At 35.8% G+C, this 25,260-nt stretch overlaps 2 protein-coding genes across 3 annotated transcripts in view; one reads left to right on the plus strand and one right to left on the minus strand.

The window, feature by feature from the left end:
* LOC133518075 (dual specificity calcium/calmodulin-dependent 3',5'-cyclic nucleotide phosphodiesterase 1) overlaps window positions 1-25,260 on the minus strand; it is a 298,642-nt gene that overhangs the window by 154,503 nt on the left and 118,879 nt on the right. The window lies entirely within an intron of this gene.
* LOC133518073 (uncharacterized) lies at window positions 17,026-21,600 on the plus strand. The gene is made up of 7 exons (XM_061851643.1): window positions 17,026-17,327; window positions 17,628-17,679; window positions 18,470-18,559; window positions 19,324-19,353; window positions 20,178-20,216; window positions 21,113-21,133; window positions 21,416-21,600. Exons 1-7 carry the CDS (start codon window positions 17,298-17,300, stop codon window positions 21,532-21,534), a joined length of 381 nt encoding a protein of 126 aa, XP_061707627.1. The 5' UTR covers window positions 17,026-17,297; the 3' UTR covers window positions 21,535-21,600.

Here is a 25,260-nt window from a genome sequence, read left to right on the forward strand (position 1 = left end):
TGGCCTCCCCAGCCAGGGGGTGAGATGCGTAAATGCATTTACCCCTGCGTGAAAAAAAAAAAAAAAAAAAAAAGGACTGGTCGTTGTAAAGATTTGAGGCATATATCCAGGAGTAGCAGGATGTTTACTAGCTGATAGGTGAATTATCTTTTTCAATATATCATGTTTTTTTTTTACTTTTCTCACATCTTGGCTTTGATACGATTGTATCTTCAGTTTAGATCAAGACATGACTTATTCTGTCAACATTTATCGATTAAAAATACTCTGAGCATTTAGTACTTTGTTTAATGATTCACAATTATATCAAAAACAGATTTAGACGAGATTGATAATTATCAATGTCTCAATATAATTTCTCATGCGCTACGTCTCAGTGCACCTATAGTCTAACAGATAAACGTATCTATATCGAGTTCATACTATATAAGCCTCAGCTCATTCGACGTTTAAGCAATGAAATAACGTAACAGAGATATACGCTACACATAGCATAGGAAGGATGAATGGTATGATGCATGCTCGGAGATATCATTGTCTTCGTATATTCAAATGCATAAGAGCCCATCTTAAGAGGAAATTGCGGCTGTTGCGATCTTACGTAATAAGAGAGCTTTGTGATATGTGAGACAAGAGTAATGTGATTACGTTGGGCTGATGCTTAAGCATGCGATTCAAGATATTTATCCAAGTAAAGGCATTAAGTTAGGGAGTCGAAATTATAAAAGACGGTTCGTGAAATCGCGCGTGAAAAACATTTCGTTTAACAACATGTCCTAGTTTTCATTCTGCTTAGAAGTAGAATCTTTTTTATTAAATCGAGAACTAACGAAAAGAAGTAGATATATTTAGCTGAAAATTATTGGAAAACTTTGATAAAATGTCCACAGTGTTATCGTTACCCTGGAATAAAATTTACTGAAATAAAAACTTCCTATGCTTTCGATTTAATTTAAAAAGTAAATACGCCCCTGACATAAAAGATAGTCGAGCAAGTCAGAATAATATTCTTATTCTTTAAATCTTGTCAGTATCGGTTAACAAACATCGAGTCAATATTGAAAAAAAAAATATTCACAGACGCTTAATAAAAATAAATGGTATTGGATGAAATCTCGAAGTGGGCCACAACCGGAGTCTGCATTCAGATATACAAATAAAATCCTAATATAATATGAATTTTATTTGGGTCGTGCTCTCGCCAATATGATACCTTAGCTTGACTTGCTAGAAAAAAGATACGACGAGTAATATGCAGTCAATCTAACGCATATATCGTATATGTTAGTGCGTTTCTGAATTACGGCCAAAAGTGATTATTATTCACGTCGGGGCGCTCGGTGCGTGGCGGGAACATCCGAGAAAATTGTGTGTCACATCGGCGGAATAACATGTACATATCATTATTGGAAGGGAAAACAGTTGTTAAGCTTAAGGGGAACTTGTAAAGCACATTAGTATTTTTTGCATATTTCTCGTCAAAGATGACCGAGAGGGTAAGTATTTGGTACCTACTGATATAAGGTATTTTATCAAAAATCTTTTTCTTTGTATTTGACTGTACTCCTGAACCAACAGTAAAAAAAGTTTTTGTTGTTCTGAACTTTTGATTTCATTTGCTGATCGGTTGACATCCAAGCAATGTCCGCACACCAAGTATAGATCGTGTCTTTCACAAAGACGCGTGCCGTAACTCACATTGTCATGTTATTAAAGGTTAGATTTGACAAATGTGCGCGTCATCGTGGGTGACACGAACTATATTCTGGCCCGTCTATAGGTAATTTTTGGTATTGCTTTTAACCTCTTAAAATATGAAAACTTACGAGTATATTGTATATCAACTCATCGCTCCAAATCGGGTTGAAGTGTTAACAAATAAAATGAGATGTTACGGGATTATGAACATGAATAAGTAGTTTAAGTAATAATATTGTTAATAACATGCTTAACGCGTTCACTGACAGTATAGCGACAGGCAGGGTAATTGTGAGCTTAAAGATAGATAATGTGTGAAGCCTATATCAATTAAAGCTTTTATCAGTCTTTTTTTTAAGCGCATTCTTCCTCCTCCGCTCCGCAGTTTTTTTCCTCTTAGTAGTCTTGAAAACCAATGCAAGCAAAAGCCGAAAGCGCAAAGCGCAATAGATCGAGTCGTCCCTATAGATCAAATTTATTAAAACCGATAAAGTAAAAGCATCTGCCTTGGTTTCACAAAATGTCAAATAGTTTTTGCTATATTCGATATTTGTTTTATGGTTGAAATTTTTTAAGCTCAAAACACACGTTGAGCGCGTTGTCACATCACTAACAGATAATATAAAAGCCACACGCATACTCGTACTACATAGTGGCGGGTAATCCGCAGCCCGGGGCCATGGATAAATAACACGCCGGCTCGTCGCTCTAAAATAATGTGGCAACATAAATTGGACAAGTTTCAGTTATGCGTTAACAACGCTCGAGTTTTGAATAGAGAATAGCAGCAATAATTGTTTTAGAAATTGGAAGATTTTCGAAAGGCACTTCGCAGTTTTAATAACACTAGATAATTGAGGTGGTAGATATATTAGCTTCGTTTTAGTCTCACGTTCACGTAGAATTTTAGTCTCACGTTCACGTAGAATTGTTAACATTCTATACTGTCTGAGCTTAAATGTGGCTTTTTCATCTGAAATTCCACTAGAAATACTGATAAAATAGTCTTTATTCCAGATGAATCATAAGGACCTTTAGCTGCTGGAAAACCACAAATTGCAAATTGTCAGAATTTATTTAATAACTACATTTTACAGCAACGAAGACTTTGACAGCGGGAAACTATGCCAGAATGTACCTGCGTAATGAAAATATCAACACACATAAATATATTTTCTAAGTCTATTATAATAAAACTAGATCCTGTTAATTTAAGAGCCGCATCATTTCGATTTTCTCTGAGATCTAGATTTCTACTATACAGATTGTGCTTAGTGTGGGGATACCTGTATTTTTTTTGTATTATGTTCTTTTCGTGAAATAAATATATTTTGATTTAATTTATTAACTCATCCAGCTAATAATGTAGCGCAGCGCGCTAATCACACCATATGTTTATTTCGCCTCTACTACATACCTACCGGAAAGTCCATCAAATCGGCTACGATTGTATTGTACCTTGTACCTTTCGAGGGAATGAGTTTTAATATTGATATGATTTGATTATTTGCATTTATTTGTGCGCACGTATGTAAGATGTAATGTTTTGAAAAGATGTGTCCCGCCGAGTTTCTTGCCGGTCCCATATTGGGATAACCTCCTACAATTTAGGCGGGATTTAAATCTTCTCGGGTCAGAGGTGAAGGGTTAGAGCCGGCGTCAGAGATCGGAAACCGGTATTTTTTATGGGAACGAAAACGGTATATTTTCGTTCTCTGTTTATTATTTCATTTCTTGCCACCATCAGTGTGCCTGCTCTTCTTGAGCCGCTGGCATTATCAGGGATGATGGCAAGAGGCCTGATGGGGTGTCCTTGGTTCCTTGGAGCTTGGGACGGATGTTAGTGTGGGATGCTACCTGCGTAGACACACTGGCACCGTCCCACCTCCAACGGACTAATGTAAAAGCGGGCGCAGCGGCGGAAAGCGCCAAAATTTTGAAACGTAATAAATATAAGAGCCTCGGTAGAGAGAACCATTTTGTACCATTTGGCGTTGAAACTTTAGGTCCATGGGGTCGAAATCGAGAGATCGCGAAACGTCTGGTTGACGTAACTGGTGACCGAAGAGCTGGCGGCTTCCTCGCACAACGTATCAGTATTGCAATACAACGAGGAAATGCCGCCAGCATCCTTGGTACAATGCCTCAAGGGCCTATTTAGATATAAGCTAGTTATTATAGTAATCATCTGTATATATCCATTATGCATATTGTTATTGTAAATAAATATTTATCTTATTTCATTTCTAATTTCGCAAATAATAATACGAATTCGTTATCTAAAAGCATAACTGACTCCTACATTGGAGTATAAAATAAACCGAAATATATGGTTATTTCGAAATATTTACAAAAAACCGGTTCCGATCCCTTTAGCTTTAAAGACCACGCGAACGGAGTTTAAAGGCACAGGTAGTTCAAAATCATCAAAATATATGAAAATTACATGAAACCTTGAGAAAATATCTGATGACACTTAGCTTGAAGCAGAGTCACAGCCTCCGTCACGATGTATCATCACGAACATCAAATGTGTAAAGTTAAATTCTCTGAAGGTGGTCACGGGGTGTAAGGTGCGCCGTATAGCCCAAAATATGAACGTGCGCAATTAACCGCTGTCCGGGATTATCCCGTTCTCTCCTATATAAACTAGTTTTACGACCAAACTCAGTTACCCTCTGAAAGAAAATCACCTCGCAACTTTTTTACCAACTAACTGAGATATGAGTAATTAGTAGACCTATAAAATAGGACTAGGGTCAAAACTCGATTCGTTGTCTTGTTTGTGACAACTATATCACGCTTGTATTTGTGTCTTCTATCAAATAAATAAACAAGTCGAGTACTATTTTATTATTATTTTATGTCTTATGGGACAAAAAACAAATAAACGAAAATAATTTTGACCCACTAAACAAATTCTGCCACACTTACACGAAGCGTAAGATACTTGTTCAGTTGAACTTACCTGAAACAAATGATAATATATTAATTAGTATGATATTCAGTGCATAAAATAAAGTTTTAGTTGGTACATACAGTACCGGCCAATAATATATCACCTTTGCGTTTATTTGTATGCATATGTACAGAGTAGGTAAACAATATAGGTTAGTTTGTAAAGTGCATATTTTACTAGTAATCGAATACAAATATATGATGAATACTGCAATAAAATACTGTGAATTGTGAATTACAATAGAATACTCAGCATATTACTAAAAAGGCTCTAAAAAACTAACAAAACAAAAATGACTAAAAATTAAAAAAATAAAGCTCTATGAAAAAAACATTACATTACATAAGACCAATTTTTCTCATAGCCCGCACAAAGGTAGTTCTTTCTACCTCTTTCTACCTCACTACTTTTAGGTAGTAGTCTTTGTATCTGTAGGTATTTAAATAAAAGTAAACAAACAATTTGTTCATTTTCGGGTAGTTATAACATTTATTGGTTAGCCAACCAAATACAGAACCGTCTGGATCTGTCACTGAACAACCTGACTTTAACTAACATTATTTGATCATGTCATGTTTCAAACTATTTGAGGGTATATTTTGTTTACTTTTATTTAAATACCTAAAGATACAGAGTATAGACTACCTAAAAGTAGTGTGGTGGAAATCATTTACATAAAGTTTTACTGTAAAAACATGCAGGTCAACAAGGATGGTGGTATCATTGGCCGGTACTGTACATAGTAAAAGGCAACTGTTGCAATGCTTATAAATAAAGGAGAATTGGAAAAACCCCATGCCGCCGCTCCACCAGCTGAGCTACCGAGACTTACTCATTGACAGTGAAAATTTCCACCATATCCTTCATGTGGGCCTTAGAGAGGCAGGCTAGTATAATCAAGCAAAAGAGTCATAAGATGTCAAGATTTTTGTTTATGTCTCAACGGGTTAAAAACCTATATTAGGAAATTGTCTAATACTTAATAACATAAATTACCTACATTATTTTTTTTATCTATATTTAGATCACAACACTTTAGGTAAATACCTACCTAATATACCTATCTATAATGCTTAAATGGAATTATGTTATTATAATAGAAATAATTTACTATATTTTAATTTTGTCTAATAAACCAACAAAAAATCCCTGTATAGAACAGCTAAAGCGAAATTAAATTTCAGTTGAGATTATATTAGGTTATATAGGGATAATAATAGTAGTTATAACACACCTATTTGTTTTACACAAAATGCCAGAAATTTGAGCATCGCTGAAGTTAATTAATGTTTAATCAACAGATGAAACAATAAAATTGTGGCTATTATGGTGCAGGATAATGTGGTATTCATGTGCATTATTGACGTGATTTGGTCACATTCATTTTCATTTATTTCAAAATATTGTGCACATAATGAAATCAAATATAAAATATTGAGGAGCTATTTTACACAGTACAACCTATTAATCGATAGTGATTCCGCCTACGAAGCAGGAGGTCTCGGTTTCGAATCCTGGTGAGGGCATTTACTTGTGTGATGCACACAGATATTTGTTTCTGAGTAATAGGTATTTGCTATGCATATAAGTACATCTAAGTAAGTATCTATATACGTATGGATATCATCACCTAGGACCCATAGTGCAAGCTTTGCTTAGTTTGGGGCTACCCAAACTAAGCAAAATTTTACTTTATATTTATTTATACTCGTACCTATATGTTTTATATTTATATTTGGGGACAATCTTACACAGATCGACCTAGCCCCAAACTAAGCTAAGATTGTACTATTGGTACTAGGCGACGATATCCATACGTATATAGATAAATACATATACTTATATGCATAGAAAATACCCATTACTCAGAAACAAATATCTGTGTTCATCACACAAATAAATGCCCTCACCAGGATTCGAAACCGAGACCTCCTGCTTCGTAGGCGGAATCACTATCGACTAATAGGTTAGGAGACCATTGAATAAAATAAAACTTATTCTTTGATGTTTCCGGGACAAAATAACAAAAGAATTCTATCTGTCTACGAAATGACTTCATCTAATAAAGTAATAAACTCATATCTAACCATGTTGCTACGGCTGGTTACGTATATGAAAGTGTCAGAAGCGGTAAAGCGGCATAATTAGCTACCGTGGAAATTCCGTGCTATGAATTTCTCGCTTTTGGAAGTAATTTGTTTCTGCCGGAATATTTAGGATGGTTAGCTTAAAATACAAGCAAAGTATCAAATGAAATTAGATACTTCTATTATCTACAAAAAATTCTACAATTCGATATTCCTGTAAATTTTAGGTGTAAAAATTTGAAACACTCTAAATTTAATAAGCCTTAAGAAAGGTTTCACCATCGTTATCATATAATTATGATATAGAGGCTCACCACACTGGTCAAAAACCGTCGATGCACTGTTGATGACGATTAGGCATATTGGAAATGCGTTATCGTGAGAAAACCAGGTTTCAATTTCTGTGTGCCGAATTTAATGCAAACCCGTTTAGATGTTTACGCGCGATTAGTTAACAAACATAAAAACGATAATTAAAAACATTGCAGGCGGAGGAGAGAGGCAGAAAATGCTTGGAGGAAAATTGGTGAGACGTATGCCCAGCAGTGGGCGCACTCGCGGAAGGAGAAGAAGAAAAACTCTTAAATTTATAACGGTCTCATAGCGAAGAGTCACGACCAACACTAAGAGAGATACTTCGCTAGGTAGCTGGATCAAGGGTCAGTGAGATATAGTCGGTTCCTCTCTGCAGTCTGAACCACCGGCAGCTTGGACAAAGTTTTTTATGTCCTTTATGTATGTGTATATTTTTTCTCTGATTTTAATATTAAAGATAACCTAGCTTAAAAAACATCTTTGCATTATAAAGGTATAGATAATGAGACATAAAATGAATTAAGGAAATAACAATATAGGTCATCAAACTATATCGGGTATCTTTCCAATAAAATGTTCTCGAATACACGTAGAAATACAGGCTAACCCCAGACACTGCTCTTCTCCTTAACAAAGTTTCCGTTAACCTCATTAGAAACAATTGCAAAAGTCAATTACGAAGTAAACGCGGGTCGATCCCAACGCGTTTTGTATCGGTGTCACGCGTCCCCGGGTTTGTCTTCGGTTACGGTCGCTAGCTACAGGTGACATACATTGCGAAAGTCTTTTATGGATTGGGGTTGGACAAATCTGTTCTGTTGTTTATTTTGTGCGGACGGAAATTGTAGCTTTCGTATCCAATACTGATAATATTTCCAGACGATAAAATATCTTCTTTTCTATTGTCTTTGTACCGCTGCTTCTTTAAAGTAGTTTTACTTCGACCCATTAGAAGATGATTCTAGAGGTAATCATTGAGGATTGTATTTTAAAAGGTAAAGGAGGATTGTGTTTTAATTATTTTCGTATGGTTTTTAAATTCCATTTTTAAAAAACACTTCTCGATAAACTATTTGTCAATTATTTAAGAGAAGAATTGTAACTAAATCTGCTTAACGTTATAATTATGTGTAATCAAGTAACACATAATGTTACATTTTAATATATATTTGTGAAGAATCTGTTGTCTAATTAATTAAATTTTAGTCCAGTGGACTTTTTTGCCTAAAAAAGATTGATACTTGTTTTTAAATCTTTTATTTGTTATATTTTACTTGTTACTTTAATTAATTCATTACGTTTTACATTTGACATTTTAATTTACAATAATAATACTAATTTTATACAGCGTGGCTTAAAAATAGTTTTTATTTTATTTCCGGCGGCAGATTGTTGATAATTTTAACAAACGTTTGTGTTTGTGTATCGAAGATAAAGGAATATATTTTAAAGATAATACGTTTTGTATTAGTTAAATGATCATAGATGTATTTATAATGCCATTTTGTAAAAGACGTATAAGTAAGAAAAATCCTCGAAATAATTAACTTACTTCGGTATTTTTGTGCCAGACCCTACTGTGAAAACAGATACTGACGATAAGTAACGACTGTCTTTTTATAATTCCGAGAACTCGAAGCTGTAAAAGACGTTCCATTCACAATAGCCACTTGGGACTGAAAAAGTCGTTCGATTTACTCCTGCCGTCTAGACTTGGACGTTGATTTGTTTCTGAACTGCTGAGCGACAATGTGATATAATAAAAAAAGGACGATTCAATTTTAATACAATGATATTACAAGGGACAAAATCGGTTTCACGAACTTTATTTTTGAATTTGTTTTAACATAGCCCTTCTTGGCAAGATTTGATATGTGTGTACCTAGAAGTTAATAGATACATACCGTATTAAGACTAAAATAATTATGTTTTAACATTAAAATAAAACTAATAAATAAATAAATATTATAGGACATTATTACACAAATTGACTAAGTCCCATGGTAAGCTCAATAAGGCTTGTGTTGCGGGTACTGAGACAACGATATATATAATATATACATATTTATAAATACTTAAATACATAGAAACTTCCATGACTGAGGAACTAATATCCATGCTCATCAAACGAATAAATTACTTACCAGGATTTGAACCCGAGATCATCGGCTTCATAGGCAGGGTCACTACCCACTAGGCCAGACAGGTCGTCAAAACAGCAACGAATAAATTAGCTGATACGGTTATATAGCTTCAATTACTAAGATGAACCTAACGACATCCCTCACATTAAAAACCATTTTGACTAGCAGTTTTAGCTGTACAGGGCGTACTACTATAAATAATTCAGACACATTAAGGGTTGGCCATAAAAATACGTTAAAGGTGTATGGCAACAAATTAAACTCATTACTGTTTAATATCAGCAACGTTATGCATTTTGATCGACCGCAACTCACAATGTTTACGAGAAAACCCGCTGGCAAACCAATTAAATAAAACTAGATTACGTCATAACATTATATCATTTTAATACCCAGCCGCGACACCATGTTGACATGTCACCGCATTACAAAACAAGTGCATGCCGCCGTATAGAGTGCAAAACCCCGTATCGATCCTGGATATGCACCAAACTGTAAAGGCCTATGCGTAAGGACTTAAATCGAATGTAAACTGACGTGAGTCATACTAACGGTAATAATTTTACGGTTTAACTATTTTTGGTCACTCGCCCGACATATTTCGTCATGTTTGTCGTCTAGTTTGCATGTCGCATTAGCAGTGCATGAGCAGTAGTAGTCACGATAACCGCGCGCTGCGTACCTACTCATTTATAGTATTTTATACAATCGTGATATAAAATAAAGTTTTTCAATCTCGTAATTTTTACCTTACTTAGGCAACTCAGCAAGCTGCGTTGCCTAAACACGGTACCTGACTAAAAAGCTTATGTAATAGGCCGCAAACGAGCAGACGAGCCGCCTGATGGGAAGCAGTCATCGCCGCCCATGGACATAAGCATCATCGGAGGAGCTACTTATGCGTTGCCAACCTTTGAGAACCCTAAATACCTGCTTCTTGAAGAACCCCATGTTATAGCGCAAGGGAAACACCTCAGAAGGTAGCGTGATAATATTACTATTGTATACAATAATTTTGCGAAATGTCATCTAAAATAATACTTTTTTTACTATTATACCAAAATAATTTATGATATTGGTAAGTATCTCAGTAGAAAAAAATGTAGTACAAAAAACATAAACGCACGAGCCCCATAGGCACGTGATTATTAATTTTTTTCTGTTGACTACAGTATATTGAAAATAATGTTGTATTGAGTTGGGAGCCCATACATGAAAAGTACGCAATTATAAATTGGTATACGAAATTTTAATTCAACCATTACAGTCTACGAGTTGAAAAAATGATTTTTCAAATTCGATAACCTATTTAATGCGAAATTGTATCGTATTTGCACTATCCAATATTAAATTTTTAGATTAGTTATACTGCAATACAGTTGAGTTGAGTGGTAGGCGGTTATATGAAAATGAATGATGGTGTTGACATTGTCGATGGGGTAATCTAGTGTGTAGTTTGTAGTTGTTCAGTTAGTTATCGACTTTCATTGGATTAATCTGACTAGTGCAATAAAAACTAAGCCGTGTTGCTATTTATTATTGTAAAATTTCGTGTTGCAAAAAAAAAGCACGTTCTGGCTTTATTTTTCATTCGTTTAATGTTTAGCATGGTATTGGCATTTAATCGGAGACTTAATAACATTCAAAACTAATTATTGTTCTTTTTTTTGCAATTTACCCGGGTACGTCCTTAAACTACGTCCAAAAGTACGTCTCGCTTTGTGTGGTAGGGCACAGTGCAGCGGATGTCATTCCTGATCTAGAGCGGAGCCCAACTGGGGAAGTACCTCCACCTTACAAAAAACCGCAGCCATAACTCCTCTGGAGTTGCAGGCGTACATAGGCTACGGAGACTGCTTACCATCAGGCGGTCCGTATGCCGGTTTCCACCGACGTATTTAGTATAAAAAAAAAAGTTCAAAATACAAATCAAGTGTAAAACTCAGAGCTTCGTATCGCTTACCCTTTTGGAATTTACCTACATTCCAAAACTTTTACCTACATTCCAATGTTAATTCTATTAGTTTCGTATCAGCATAACCAAATTTTCGGTTGAGCTTGCTCATTTTATTTACTTCCACGCAAAGTTCTTGAAAGCTCAATTAAAGGCTGTATCGTTTATTATAAATACAACTTTACTAAGCCGTTTTTTTGGTATTACATGTTTATGTAAAAATCACACTTTTTTTTTATACTACGTCGGTGGCAAGCAAGCATACGGCCCGCCTGATGGTAAGCAGCCTCCGTAGCCTATGTACGCCTGCAACTCCAGAGGAGTTACATGCGCGTTGCCGACCCTAAACCCGCCCCCCCTCATTGAGCTCTGGCAACCTTACTCACCGGCAGGAACACAACACTATGAGTAGTGTCTACTGTTATTTGGCTGCTGTTTTCTGTACATTTGTTTAATTAGTGCTTTATTAAGGTACACATTTCTTTCTGGGAGCTCGACGTAAAGCATATGGTTTAGACAAAATTTACCCAATCCTCCCGAGTAACAATAACGATTTCGGACAAATACAAAAAAAAAATTACGGTTTGCGACCAAGAAGACATTACACAAAAAAAATTACACTTGATTCGTAAAGCGAAACATCTGGGCTTAGTCTAATCATTTGTTTTAATGTGAAAATAAGTTTTTTTTTCTGTGTGGTATGTTACTTACCACAACTCCGACTTTGACAACCAATATAACTATAATGGAGCGTTTCTATCGACCCGCTCTAGCGATGGTTCAACGCCATGAATGTCCGATATGCTTTGGTTTTTAGCTGATTTTTTTAGCTGTGTCCCTCATTTCGCTTGCATCCAAAATGTTGCGTGAAAAACTGTTTTTAAGTATAAATAAAAATTCACCACATTTATTCTGCAGATGCTCAATTAAGCAATCATGAAGAGGACACTTGGTAACATGTTTTGGCAGCATATTAACCTTTTGTTTCTTTAAATCGTACCAAGGAGTTGGTGAAATATTTAGTCTCAAATTAAGCTCGGTATAGGCTTGTCCGAAATATATTTGCTAGACTATATTGAAAGCATCATAAAGTCCCTAAAATAAAAATAAAAATATAAAACCTTCTTATATCAGATATGGTAAAAATACCCACAGATCATACGCCAAGAACATAGTAATACAAAATAATAAAAAAGCAACAGTTAGACCAGCTTTTATCTGTATTTATAATAAACGATACACTTTTAATTATGCTAAGCGAGGGTTGAAGCGTTATAATTGTTTTTCTAAGAGAGAACATATTTTCTAAAAAGACAATATGTGTGAAAAATGTTTATTGTAGCCTCCAAGGATTTCACGGGCATGTAAATCCCGGTCTTTTGATCGGTTTATGGTTTGAAGTTTGGGTGGACAATGAGACTGGGTTACTGCAGAGACCGGAGGCACCTGCCATAACAAAATTTTCACTAGTTATCGAGGCAGACGGTGACTTGCCGCCCACTAGATGGGCCCCTGAAACTGCCGTCGTGAAGATGGCCAGGAGCAACACTCGTGTGAGCGGCTTAAGGGTGCTGTGAGGTGTACGCCGCTTTGTAGCCTTATTATTATGTATTCAGGTTACAAAAAAACACTTCACACTAAATGGTTTCTTATAGGTATCACCTACATAATCCCCTAATTAATGCTGAATAACTTACAATACAATTGAACGTAATTTGCTGTCTTAGTGTTGAATAATTCTATGTAATATTCGGAAAACTAAACCGATTTAGATTAAATTTGGTATGAAGTCCGAGCAAGGACACAGGATATTTTTAGATGATCAAACGAACTTACCTGAAGTGAAGTTCGATCTTAATTATCCCGGCTTCGTCGAAGAGATTCAAATTTACCATGTAGTAGCTCCGAGTGGAATAGCGCGTAGCGGAGCTACTACATGGTAAATTTAAATCTCGAGACGAAGCCGGGATAATTATTAATCATCATGATCATTTCACGCAGAAAAAATCACAAAAAAAAGTAATGATTTTTTAATACTACGTCGGTGGCAAACATGCATACGGTCCGCCTGATGGTAAGCAGTCTCCGCAGCCTATGTACGCCTGCAACTCCAGAGGAGTTACATGCGCGTTACCGACCCTAACACTCCGCACCCCGGTTGAGCTCTGACAACCTTACTCACCGGCAAGAACACAACACTATAAGTAGGGCCTAGTGTTATTTGGCTGCGGTTTTCTGTAAGGTACTTCCCCAGTTGGACTCTGCTCTAGTTCTGGAATGACATCCGCTGCGCTATACCATACCACACAAAGCAAGATGACATTCACAATGCCCATACCTCTATTTTGGACGTAGTTTAAGGACGTACCCGGGTCCAAATTACATATTATATAACTGTTTACAAATCACGAATCGTTCACATGATGAAATATCGTACCCATAAAACAATACGATACATTCATAACATTTACAGAGACACACATAATACATGAAGACAGAGGTGACAACACAGGCGGTCTGCAAAATAAATATTTCAGCCATACTCATTCAAACATGTACGATATATATACATTTTAATAAGGGATATAAATTCATCCGGCATGTTGCCGGCCGAGTACGTGTAAATATTGGTTCGAATTCACATCTTACTTTAGGGCTGAGCCCTGTCTAACGTGAAACCGTAACCGTTTCATATTGGTTTGAAACTTGGTAGAGTCCGTCTAAGCTACCTTTGCATCAATTTGAATAAAACAAAATGAGGGACTGTCATTGCAGAAGTCTTTCTCTCTTAATTTAAGAGTAAGGCTCTTGTCGGTGAAGTAGACGCCAGTTTTCGCGGTCCTCGACCAAATTCTTCAGACCCCTGTAACAGACGATATTTGTTTTTGCAATGGTAAAAATGGAGGAACATCCGAACCAGTTTCATCTATCCTATTAGATGTTAATGCGATCGTTGTTTGTTAAAATTTAGGACTGTGTAGGTACGCATTAGATTTGTATGAATTTGTCATCGATTTATAGAAAATGTTAATATTAAACAAAACCGTTATATGAACCAGTAAGGTACCGAAAAATACACTCAGCCCTATATTACACCGGGCCCGTAGAGTGCCATATTTTATCCTATTTGCATACCAAAACGTGAACCTTAATCGAGTTTTGAGGAGGTGAGCGAGGTTGTTACCAAGTTATCGACGATGATTTTATAAGTCGGGATGAAAGTTGGAATACTTTGGTATTTTGTTAGTAACTATTTATGTGTCCACGTTTTAGATATTCTTATTGTTTTGACTTCGTCACTATGTACAACTTGTAAGAATTGTAACAAACAAGAGGAATTATTATTATAAAAACAAAAAACGCGACTACTCAAATATATTTTTGAAATGGTATTTTCACTAGCTTTTATTTGATACTGATATGGCTTTGGTATTAAAAAAACAATCCCCCTCCTTTTTTCATTTGAAGGCACCATTTTCAAAATGTATATAGCCTATGTCACTACCACACTTCTGATGAATTCAACGACACCTCATATATCAAAAACTGTCCAGCCGTTTGGGCTGGGCGTGCCAAAGAAATGGACATACATAACATACGCTCGAAAAACATTACCATCCTCTTGACGCAGTCGGGTACTAACGATTAATATATATATATATATTTTTAATTTATAAGGTAAAGCTACACCGATAAGAAGTCCATATTTTGTTATTTATTATTGCGAGCACTATTCGGTTTTACTTTATTATATAATATTAGATAATATTACAGTGATTATAAAAAAAGTGTGTTCAGAATTAGCAAAATCGCGCAGCTCAGGTCTAGACTTTAATTTATTGCAGAAACTGATTTTATACTCGAGGAAATCACCTCGTATAGCTAATAGGTAAATCACTCCGGTCACATGTAAACACAGCGTTATTTACTTACGTTCACGATTCCCGATAAATGTCACCTGTTGTTCCGGAACCGGGAAACGACGAATGGAAATGTAAATACGAAGCATCGGCATCTCGACAATAAGCAAGCAGTCTCAATGGCATGGGCAGACAGCTTTCAACCTTATAACTTGAGGAAGAGAGCTGATTTCGGACTGGTTGGTATTTATAATTGCCGGATCACTAACGAAGGCAGGCATATTGTTTATAAGTTTGCGCAGTGATGGATACTTAGGCCAATCTACATAATATATATACAAGCTCAAAGTCCAATTAAAACTCCATCAGCTCCGTTTTTCGTTCTGTTTGTTTCCTGATGTTTAATACAGGTATGTTTCATAATCAGTGAGAATAGGCAACTAGGTGAAAGGTAAAAATGATAGTATTAACAGTCGATTATTATATGTAATTAGGATATACTTAGATAGGTACTAGGAATAATTGACCTGAATAAACGTTCCCCGGTCTACCCTATGGCAACTGATTTCCATACCATTACTGCACGTGGCCCAAGGCTTCTTCTCACATCAATGTGTGCATCTCTGCATGCCCAATTACGTTTAGGCCACCTGAGGCTCTGACGTAAAGCTGGCTATACACACTAGGGTATGCCTGCGCAGTGTTATCAACTGCACAGGTAAACGGAGCATGTGTAGCATTCGACTGTGCATCAGTGCACTTATTCGCTCGTACTTGCTATAATTTCGATATTTTATAAGAACTACATAAGCAAAGTGTACTTATCTAACCTCTTAATAACTGATCGTTTATATTATTGAACTTATGTCCATTACCAAGAGAATGAATACACTAAAGTACTTTTCCCACCAAACGGGCGGAGTAGGCGCGTATTTCATATTAGTATGGCCTCTAGCCGGTCGGCTCCTCGCGGACGCGACCGGCTCCGGACGGACTCGGTCGCTTCTGCCACATATAATTTATCTATAGACGCATTGAAACTGCGCTCCGGCGCGGCCCGACTCAGCCGCAGTCAGCCGGTCGGTGGGAATCGTACATACTAAAGCAATCAATAGAGTTTACGAGAATTATTTTATTTATTTCCCATTTATTAAACGACATAAAATTGTACAAATGGCGGACTTAATGCTTTAAAGCATTCTTTAATCTACATGGTTTTAAATAAAATTTATGCTACTAACCAAAATAAAAGAGTGAAGCACATTATTTTAATACTTATTTACAACCTAGATGAGTATTCATTGCTTTATGTGTCAGTATAAGCAGTAACGAGAGTATAAAATGGCAGTAAAACTGTTTTTATTGTCTTGCTTTAGAATGCGCAGTTCTATCAGCATCAACATTAAGTCATCTTGCTGCACTAGTCGTTCTATTTAATTATATTATTTTATATATGAATTAGGGTAACATGTCGCAATTTCGCCGCAATATGTTTGCCCGAAGTTTGTCGAAAACCAGTAGTGTACCAGGCCAGGGCTCGTAACCGGTTTTTTTTAAACCCTGAAATAGCCTGAGTTATTTAATTATTTTATGCTCCTTATGCAGCAGCATTTATTATGAGCACATCATGCATGCCGAATCATGTATTTGGGTAACATCTTTTTTTTTTAATACTACGCCGGTGGCAAACAAGCATACGGCCCGCCTGATGGTAAGCAGTCTCCATAACCTATGTACGCCTGCAAATCCAGAGGAGTTACATGCGCGTTGGCGACCCTAACGATTTTCCGGGAGTTTAATAATCGGCTTTAAAGTTTTCGACGATGAGATGGGTAACTATTCATATGTTTGGGCGTTTGAATATTAGTGTGAATTAATAATTATGCATAAATGTAAAATTATACATAAATGCGGTTTCAAGTATAGGTATATCTTTAAGTTAAATCTGTATTAATAGGTGCTATATTTATAGTATTTATTATAATTATCAGCTCGCGACTTCGTTCATGAATGTCGTTTTTGCTCAGATAATTACTGTGACACCAGTACATGCAGTTTTTCTGCAAATTCTACAATTCTTTCCTTCTATAAATACATACTTCTATTCTAAAATACATACTGCCCTACTGATATATTTACACTGTGCTTTCAAGTGATAAGAACGCTGTGTTAGCAATTCAACTTTTAATTAATTAGAGTGAAGTAACTGCCATAAGGGTTTAATAAATCCGCATAAAGAGCCGTCAATATTAATCAGCGTCTGGTATTAAACCTCTGAAAATGATATTGAATACGTGCCTCTTTTGTGTAGTAAGTACAAATGATTAAATGTTACTATTAATATCTTATAATTTAATATTTTTTTTTTTTTATTGTACCATAAAGCACAAATGATATATTTTCTGTTCGTTGATTGACCTAAGTCTGTTTTAAATACAAAAATTAAGCGATTAAATTGTATGCCATTTCTGATTTTTGTATTGAAAGTTCTGATAGAACAACAGAAATAAACAGGCATGAAGGACACTCTTTTGGAGCACCGAAAAAATAACACATTCTTTTTACCCCCACGACCTTAAATTATTTGCAATATTAAGCTTTTTATTTCAGTTGCAGATCACCTGGCCATTTGTATTCGCGATGCCACGTAACAGTGACAGTTGTGAGTTTAGAGATTTACAGGCCAGTCCGATTTATTTGATCTGTTTCCAATATGATAACGATCTGGCAGTCTCAAAAGCGACGTTTTTGGTTGAAGTAATGTGACTTTGGACACTCGCACAGATCAGTATAATGTCGGAAACAGATCGAATAACTAAAGTCCGAATTGGCCTTTGAGTCCCCGGTTATTGCCGTACGCTGCGTATCGCGTCACGTTGTAAAATAACCACTGAAATATTTCTTTAAATAAAGTACGAAACGTACGGCGTCAACCGCAAATCGAGTCCTTACATAGCCATAAGTTTTGAGGCAGATTATTTTATATAACGGTGGCAAAGAAAACGGCCCATCTGATGGTGAGGGAGTACCGCAGTCATTAGAGACTTGCAACTCACAATCTCATTACCAGCCTTGGTATATGATTCACTACAGTCACAGAGTAGGGGAATCGCAAGTACCAAGATAAATTATACTTTTTCATGTTCTTTCCGTGTCATGTATTTTTTTCTTTCTTGCATTCAGTTTTTAGTCCATCTATTTTTGAGGCGCGTAAAGGGTCAGAGGGCGTAGCCAAGATTTCGATCGTACATTGACAAACGCGATCGAAACGGGACTTTTTCCATTTTTTTTCAGTTTAGATTTTCATTTTTTAAGCAATTTTTAAGTAGATTAAATACCATTTGTTAGACCCCCAGAAACGTGAATATGAAACCCTGAGTTTTCATGGGCTACGGACTTGTTTGCCACTGGCGTAGTTTAAGAAAACATAAGCAGAGCTTGTTCAATTTCAGCTTCCTCTGAATCTGAACCGAAAGAAGTGGATTTGCAGAAAATGCTTCAAGACATTAACTTATCGGAAGAGTCTATGGAAACTCAACAAGGTAGTTTTGGTTACCATTGTGCCTAAGGTTTTGGATTACCTATATCTTTCTAATGAATACAGTTTTCTAGCTATCGTATATTGATGTGCGTCTGTATATTCGGCTATACACATGTAGTCTCTAGTCTTAGAAATAGTAGCCTAGTATGTCTATCCTAAGGCCTTAAACTTTATTTATGCCAATTCCGTTCCTATCCAGTCATTTCTACTGTGTGATTTTGCTACATTGGTCTTAACAATAAAATACAGATATAAAGTTAAAGTATACATTTACCATTTTGTCCACAAGTGAATTAAAACATATAGTTATTTTAATTGTACTTGAAATCACAAAGTTTATACTTACGACCCCATTTGAAGAATGAAATACAATAACGATAAGGTCTGGTTTAAATAAATTCTCATTTAGATATCGTTTGTATGTCGTATAATTGTCAGAAGCAGCTCGATTCAGGCAACCAATATCATTTTGACGTTAGAAATATCGTAGATAGATCTTATTGGGACCACAGCGGAATCGAAATGAACGTCAATTTTGACATGTCGTTTAGTTATGGATCTTTTAAAAATCTTTCCAAGATCTTAAACGTGTCTTAATAATTTTTCGAATCGGGCCGTTACCTTCCAAAGAATAAACAAAACATGCCTGTCCGAAACATGTCGCGCGAGTGAATAAAAATACGTGAGTGGAATCCGTGGAATTAGTTTAATTTTAGTATGTCTCACGACAGTTTAAATTCGACTAAATAATAATATTCTTTACAGCTATAGCACATTACTACATTACGCAGATGGGTAAGAAAAATTACTTGTGATAAACACAAACACATAGGTATTGAAATTTGCACTTTGCACTTACCTATTTCTAAGAATATATACCTTAGTCGGACGGACCGGACCCCCTATGCTTCTGTTGCTGCTGCGGAGTCCAATGAGCTCGTGATTTTTTTTTGTAGGTGGTAAACAAGCATACAGCCCGCCTGATGGTAGGCAGTCACCGTAGCCTATAGACGCCTGCAACACCAGAGATATTGCATGCGTGTTTTCGATGCTTTAAAACCCTGTACACTCCTTTTTTGAACAACCCCATACTGTAGCCCCTCGGGAAAACCTCGGCAGGAAGCTCATTCTACAGCCGAAGCGTCCACGAAAGGAAACTCCTCTTAAACCGCACAGTACGCGACCATTTAGGTTTTAGGGTGTGAGGATGAACATCCTGCCGACAGCGAACGGTGCGGTGATAGAAAGTTGGCATCATTTCAAACAATTCTTCAGAGCACAGTCCATTGTACAAGAAGTAGAATACACACAAGGAGGCAAAGTCTCTCCTTAGACTTAAAGGTTCAGTACCGCTTGTGAGATTGGAATCGTCGACGATTCGTATAGCGCACCATTTGGACTGAGTCGAATGATCCAAGCAGGCATGCAGGTGCTCCTGCCCAAAGTTGACAGCAATACTCCATTTTGAGTGGATATTAATAAAAAATCTAAAATATCAAATTCAACGTGGATTTGGAATTTGAAAATTTTTAAGAGGCACAATTTTGAATAGAAATGTCCTAATATAAAATAGGTATAGGTCTATATGTACTTACATTCATTTTACAATTCTTTCGCAGAACAAGACACAATAATTAAAAATGCTAAAAAACAAATGAGTAAGTATTTTTTTAAATTAAATGTCAATAACCTTTTTGTATTTAGATTATGAAGTCAGGCTGAAGTTTCAGGAATGTCTTTAAAGTACTAAATTGGTGGTTGTCTTGTGTATCAGTTTTTTGTAACATGATTAAAATACTAATCATTACAGACCGCGGTCCAGGAGCATATATCGTCAGTCACCCCCTCCTGATTCTGGATACTTGTCAGATATAGTTTAGATGCTATAATGAATTTAAAAAAAATAGTGCGGCGGAAAGACCGTCAACAGATGACATATACACGTAAAAAAAAATTTAGTCATCGCCTCCTGATTGATATTGTGTCAGATGATAGTATAGATGCTATTTTAAATTAAAAAAAAAACCCTCAGCCAGTTGTATCGCGGAGAAAAGACCGTCAGCTAGTCACATAAATATGTAAAAATACGCGGCTTACCACTTATGTCCGCAAAGTATGCGTAATGCGTAATACATTTATTGAAACGCCTGATGGAATTAATTTTGAAACTTTGTACAGGCAAAGTTTCAAAATTCAAACCGCTAATTTTTTACATGTTCATGCGACTAGCTGACTTTCTTTCTACCGCGATACAACCGGCTGACAATTTCTTAAATTCACAATAGCATCTAAACTATCGTCTAACAAAATATGAAACGGGAGACGATGACATTTTTTTTACGTGTTTATACTGTCATTCTTCAACCCACCAACGGAGCGGCAGCTGACGTCCACGAGGGTTGATTATACATAGGTGTTAACCACTACATATGGAAATCTGTTCCTGGCTCGCGGTCTATTGCAAAAACATTGTGTTTTTTATTTAATTTGCATCTATTTTAAGAGCGATTATTTGTTTTACTAGTGTTTTTACAATTGTTTTATTTGTTTTCAGATGATATGATTAAAAAAGATGGTAAGTATTTTAAGCATTTCGTATGTTATATTTATAACTGTACACTAGTTTGTATTTGTCACATTAATTGATATGTCGTTATTTTGTATAATGTAATAAATACCATATATTAAAATTGAAAAAATGTATTGAGACCTAATGTTACTCGACATTCGTGTATTTATATTTAGAAACATACAGTTGCCATAATAATTATGAGCGAGAGTTATAATTTCCATGACCTTGTGTAATATCAATGCTACTATAAATTAATGTTGTTTCGTGAGTACTTGTTTTTTTCAGACGAAGATCAGTTAAAAGGGTTAAATAAGCTTTTAACTCACTTGAAAAAATTCGGACTGCAGGGAATCCAACGAAAATCGTCGCGACGAGATGATGCCAATCTTTACATCATTTTGTAGATAAGACATAACTGTATTTATCTTGTCTCCTTGGTGGTTTATTTAAAACTCTTCTCTTATAAGTAATTAGTATTTTATTTCATGACATGTAACGACAAAAGAAAACACATTTAAAAGACGCCTTCATCATCAACATTGCAGGTGAAAAGGCTCAGTTACTCGTATTCTCAGAGCTCACTTTTTCTAGAATCTGGGTTTTTAAATTACTGCCTTCAAGTGTAAAATCCATTTTTGAACTCAAAGAAAAATCGCAGACGTAATAGTTTCAAGCACAAAAATAATTAACTGTTGGCAAACTAAGATTCTTAGTATGCCAAACGAATATACAGTTTTTTAAACAATCGTCTTTTAAATATTGTAATCCTCAACCATGGGTCATTGATTGGCCGGATCTTATGCTAAAAGTCTCAAATCTTCAGATTCCTTCATTTCTCCTCTCCTTATTGTATGGTCTAGAGATTCTTAGTGTTCATCATATTCCCTGGGGTTCGACACCAGAGTGCTGTAGCCGCAAAAGGCAGTTGAAACTCGATAAACTCTTCTGTTGCCTTTGACGATTCAGAAACGCCGTATCGATATCAGAAAGGAGTCAAATAGACTCGCTTAAGACCTATATTCAATACATTTTAAGCACATCGTGACCATGCTGCTTAAGTGACATAATTATCGTAGATTTTAATTCTTTTGAGAGAATCTTGGATTTAATAACAGGTCAAGAATTTGATCCGGCTTTGTTATGGATGTGATCTTTTATTGTCAAAACTAATGTTTCTTGTTGAAGAAAATTATAAATAAAAATATCAGCACAGACAGTTCTATCTTATATAAATAAAAAATATATATTTACAAAACAACGTTTATAGTAGCAGAAAGTAAAATTGAAACATAGATTCCATGGACCAAGTAACGATATTCTACATTTGCTTTTAAAATTTTCACAGAGTTGCTTCGAGATCCAATAACGCTATGAACCCTGTACGTGACAGTATTGCATTTTAATGGCAGATTCACGTACTGGAAACTGCTTTGGGTAGGATTGTCAGTGCAAACATGTCTTGAAAATAAAGTTTGTGGAGACCGGTCTGTTTAAGCTTACACGGGGTACAGGTTATGTTAAAGTATGTAACTTTACTTTTGAGTGACATTAACGTGAGACACTTCATTCGGTTCTTGTCTGTTTTAATTTTTTTGTCTTTTAATTATTTATATAAAAATTCAAGCCTTGGCGACCCTCTACATCTCTAAGGATAATTTAATATATTTTTTATATTTTATTTCTGACACTTAGAGACTTATACATCTCTAAAGAATTTTAGTATTTTATGATTTTATTATTTTATCATAGTTTTTTTTTGTGTAATTTGACATTTAGAGACAGTATACATCTCTAATAAAGTATTTATTATTTCATAGATTCGATATTTGTAATTGTTTTGTTTTTTTTTTTTTTTTTTTTTTTAATTTATTGTTTGTAAAAATGGACATGTAAAAGTGCCCCTGTGGCCTATTTGCTGAATAAATGTTTGATATTTGATATTTGAAGTAAATGTAAGTTCAATTGGATGTGTGCTTATCAAGTTTTTTTCGACTGTTAATATTTAAGGATTTCAATCACGATATTTGAAATGAATGGGGTGAAATGTTTAGAACATTAAGGTCACTTAAGCAATAAAAATTCTCTGTTTGCGTTGATGTCTATTAAGGCATGTATACGACTAAGGCATGTATACCATGGCAAGCGGTCATAAGTTAGCAGAAAAAAAAATTGTTAAGTCTTTATAAATATTTACTTTAAAAAAAATAGGTCCTGTACCCCTAGTGTAAATTTAGTCGATAGCGAAACGTGACGTACGCGTTTGCGTTAAGTCTCATTTTGTATGGGTTTTTGAACAGCGCGCCAAGCGGGACGTTTTGGAAAGTCAAAAATCTCATACAAAATGACACTTAACGCAAACGCGTACGTCACGTTTCGCTGTCGAAAATATTTACACTAGGGGTACTGTTCTTTGTGCTTTGAAGAGTATTTAAAATCAAACCATAATTTGTGGCCGTTTGCGTCGCTGCTAGCTCACATTACAAGGATATCGATGACCGATAATTACTGCTGGAGTTGAAAACATTTGTAAGCCACTGACTTCCTTCGTAAAGATGGGCCTTATAGGCACCAAAAATTGTGTCAACACCACAGCGGTGTCAAAGACACCGAACGTAAGCCAAACATGCACTCCAACGCAACTAGTTGCGACCAATCGCGCGAGTGATGCGAACTCATCAATCAATCGCGTTGTAGCATTCCGCCGAGGCACATCGAACGAGAATGTTCGGTCGAAATTATATGAATGGGCCTATCTTTACTTTTAAAATCTTTGCTGTGAGCAGGATAGATGGCATAGATAGGCAATGGAAAAATTGTGACGGGAACAACGTAAATTCAAAATAATTACAGATCAGGGAACCAATTTGTATTATGAATATATTATCATATTTACCCTCTTCAATAAGTATAGATCAAGGGAACTTTAATGCCCAGGGGGCCTAGCCAAAATAACAAGCGTACATAGACAGACGACAAACGAAAATAAAAAATATCGCAATGACACATGCTATATCACGTGACTATTTCCATACATTGTGTAAGTTTCAATTAGTATTTTGTATTAACCATTGTCACCTTGGGCCTAACCCTCAGGGTTGGTTAGGAGGTTCGTAAACAACTTGAATATCCTTCACAGTATGTATAGATATTTGTGAATTACGATTTGGAATCTTGACTTCCCAATTGGCCAGCACAATTTTCTTATAAATACACTAGTCAAATAAAATATCAGCGTTCAAGTCATGTTATATCTCAATTTATTATTTTATTTTATTTAGTTAATAATTGATACGGCTAAAATATTATGGAAATCTTCATGCCATTGTTATGTGCAAACCCACAGACGCCTACTTCTTCCGCAATGTCTACAGATTTTTTCTTCTTCTCCTTGTCCTTTTCCCATTATTTGGGGTCGGCTCTCCTAGTTACATTTCGCCAGGCTTCGCGGTCCTGGGTTATGTCAGGTGCGATTTGGGCTTCTTCCATATCCCTCTTCACTGTTGCCAGCCATGTCAGTCGGAGTCTACCTCGTCGCGATTGTGTGGGGAACATATCCAGCACCTTGCGTGTCATATGACTACTGACTACTATTCTAAAATTACGAGAAAGGCAAAAGCCTTTAACGTAACAAGATACCATCTATCTGAGTATTCCATATTCAGTTCCGTTCCGTACGGAAAATACTTATAATCTTATGCCTACATTTGTCCTACCCAAAGGACATAGAACACCCCTAGTACATATCTGGTATACAGTTCAACTTAAAAATACGAGTCGGTAGGAGGTTAAAGATCTGCCTTCGTCAGCAGACCATTTCAAGCAGACTGAAAACGTTGTAACTGAGAATTTAGTATAGAGGCGTTTTATCAAAGTACATTTTGTAGTCAACTATATTTATCTTTCGATACAGGACTAAAACTCTTAGAATAACATATGGCTATTTGACTCATGTTCTTTCATTGATATGTGTCAAACATCAATTGGTGTCACCATCTACTCGAGTATAGACCAAAGGTTTTTTCGCCAGCTATTCGAGCATACATTTTTTTTTTTTTCGATGCAAGTTTTTATTCATAGAATATCTTAAACGGAGTTAAAACAAAAAAAAAATGCTTTGCTAATCCGCGAAA

The sequence above is a fragment of the Cydia pomonella genome, chromosome 5 (genome assembly GCF_033807575.1).
Source record: "Cydia pomonella isolate Wapato2018A chromosome 5, ilCydPomo1, whole genome shotgun sequence".
Lineage (NCBI taxonomy): Eukaryota > Metazoa > Arthropoda > Insecta > Lepidoptera > Tortricidae > Cydia > Cydia pomonella.